General features: G+C 32.0%; 1 protein-coding gene across 1 annotated transcript; it reads left to right on the top strand.

The window, feature by feature from the left end:
- Positions 1-1,051: 1,051 nt before the first annotated feature.
- On the top strand, positions 1,052-1,477 carry LOC127102781 (uncharacterized). The gene has a single exon (XM_051040115.1). It carries the CDS (start codon positions 1,052-1,054, stop codon positions 1,475-1,477), a length of 426 nt encoding a protein of 141 aa, XP_050896072.1.
- Positions 1,478-1,758: the final 281 nt, after the last annotated feature.

Raw genomic sequence — 1,758 nt, 5'->3', positions numbered from 1 at the left:
GTTCTCAAAGAAAAACAAATTCCTCATCGTGATGATGAAAGTTTTGATATTTACTCCACTCCTTCTTATGCAATAGAAGTGCCTACTTCATATGAAGAAGTTGGTAGAGATGATATATATGATATTTGTAACGATCATCAAGAAGGCATATGGGAAAGTTAAAAACTAAGTATTTTATATTCTTCATTCATAATTTATTGTATGTTATAATTTCTAATGATGTTATTTTCTAACAACTATTATTATTTAAAATTATAGGTGTTTAAAGTCAAGACACCAAGACAACAAAATAGTATTATTTGATGTAATGATGTATACATTTTATGTTGTTTTGTGCCATTTTGGTTTAGATGTAATATACAATTTTTTATTCCTAATGGAATTGTATCATTGATGTAATATAATTTTTGGTTTAATTCAATTCACAAATGGGTGTATTGTTGTTTCTGGTCTGATACGATTCAAAAATATTCAGGTTAAAAATTTAGAAATACTGTAAAATTGAAAAATATATACTAAAAAACAAATAATATCACAATGGTTTTTAATTCAATTGTTGTTATAAATATAGCGCTATGCAGAATAGTATAACGCAAGTATCGCGTTGTTGGGATTCGAATCCAGGACCTATAAATTATTTCACAACGATTGTCTTTTTTAGTCGTTGTTATAAGTAGCGCGCTACCTAACTTATAACCACAGTCACTCGCACGTTATGGAAACCAACATACATACAATCACAGACTACCTAACAACGAACGTGAAGTCGTTATTATATATGTTTTGCAACCGTCATTATATGTGTTTTCCGTAGTAGTGTATTGCTATTATTGATACGGGTGCAACCCATTCTTTTATTTTTCTTTAGTGTGATGAAAGGTTGAACCTAGAATTGTCTTTTATGGTTGGGAGTATGATTGTTGATACTCCAGCTATGGGTCCGATAACTACTTCGTGGCTTTGTTTGAATTGTCCACTAACTATCTATGGTAAGAATTTTGGGATGGATCTAATATGTCTATAATTGAATAAACTTGATGTTATCCTTGAAATGAACTGGTTAGAGTTCAACCATGTTCATATCAATTGTTTCGACAAGTCAGTGTCATTTCGAGAATTTGATGCAAGTTACGAGTTATTTGTGTCTACTAAGCAAGTGGATGAATTCATGGAAAATGATGTAAAGGTGTTTATGGTGTTAGCTTATGTGAAGGCTGAAAGCAAAGTTGCGATTGGTGAATTACCAGTGGTGTGTGATTTTCCAGAAGTGTTTCCATATGACATTAGTGATTTGTCATCGGAACACGAGGTTAAGTTTTCTATAGACTTAGTACTTGGTACTAGTCCTATATCGATGGATCCTTATAGCATTTCTTCTTCAGAGTTGAATGAGCTGAAGAAACAATTGGAAAAGTTTCTTGAGAAGAAATTTGTTCGACCAAGTGTTTCAACATGGGGGCGCCGATGTTGTTTGTAACACCATACTTCCCAACTCGACAAATAAATAAAACATAATTAACTCACAAATACTCACCAAGCAGGATGCCATTCACAACCATCCAAATATTCTGAACCACATAATTAAAAACAACTCATTTCATAAGCCATGGAAAATTAGAAAATAGTTGGCATAAAAGCCTCAACAACCAAAGGTTTGAAAATTGGTTCAGTGCTAAAATAAAATGAAGATATGAGAGATAATATAAATGATAAAACAACTTGTCCCCTCATGTTAACCAATCCCAAATCAACTTTTCT

The sequence above is a fragment of the Lathyrus oleraceus genome, chromosome 7 (assembly GCF_024323335.1).
Source record: "Lathyrus oleraceus cultivar Zhongwan6 chromosome 7, CAAS_Psat_ZW6_1.0, whole genome shotgun sequence".
Lineage (NCBI taxonomy): Eukaryota > Viridiplantae > Streptophyta > Magnoliopsida > Fabales > Fabaceae > Lathyrus > Lathyrus oleraceus.
This window is presented reverse-complemented; position numbering and strand designations above follow the sequence as displayed.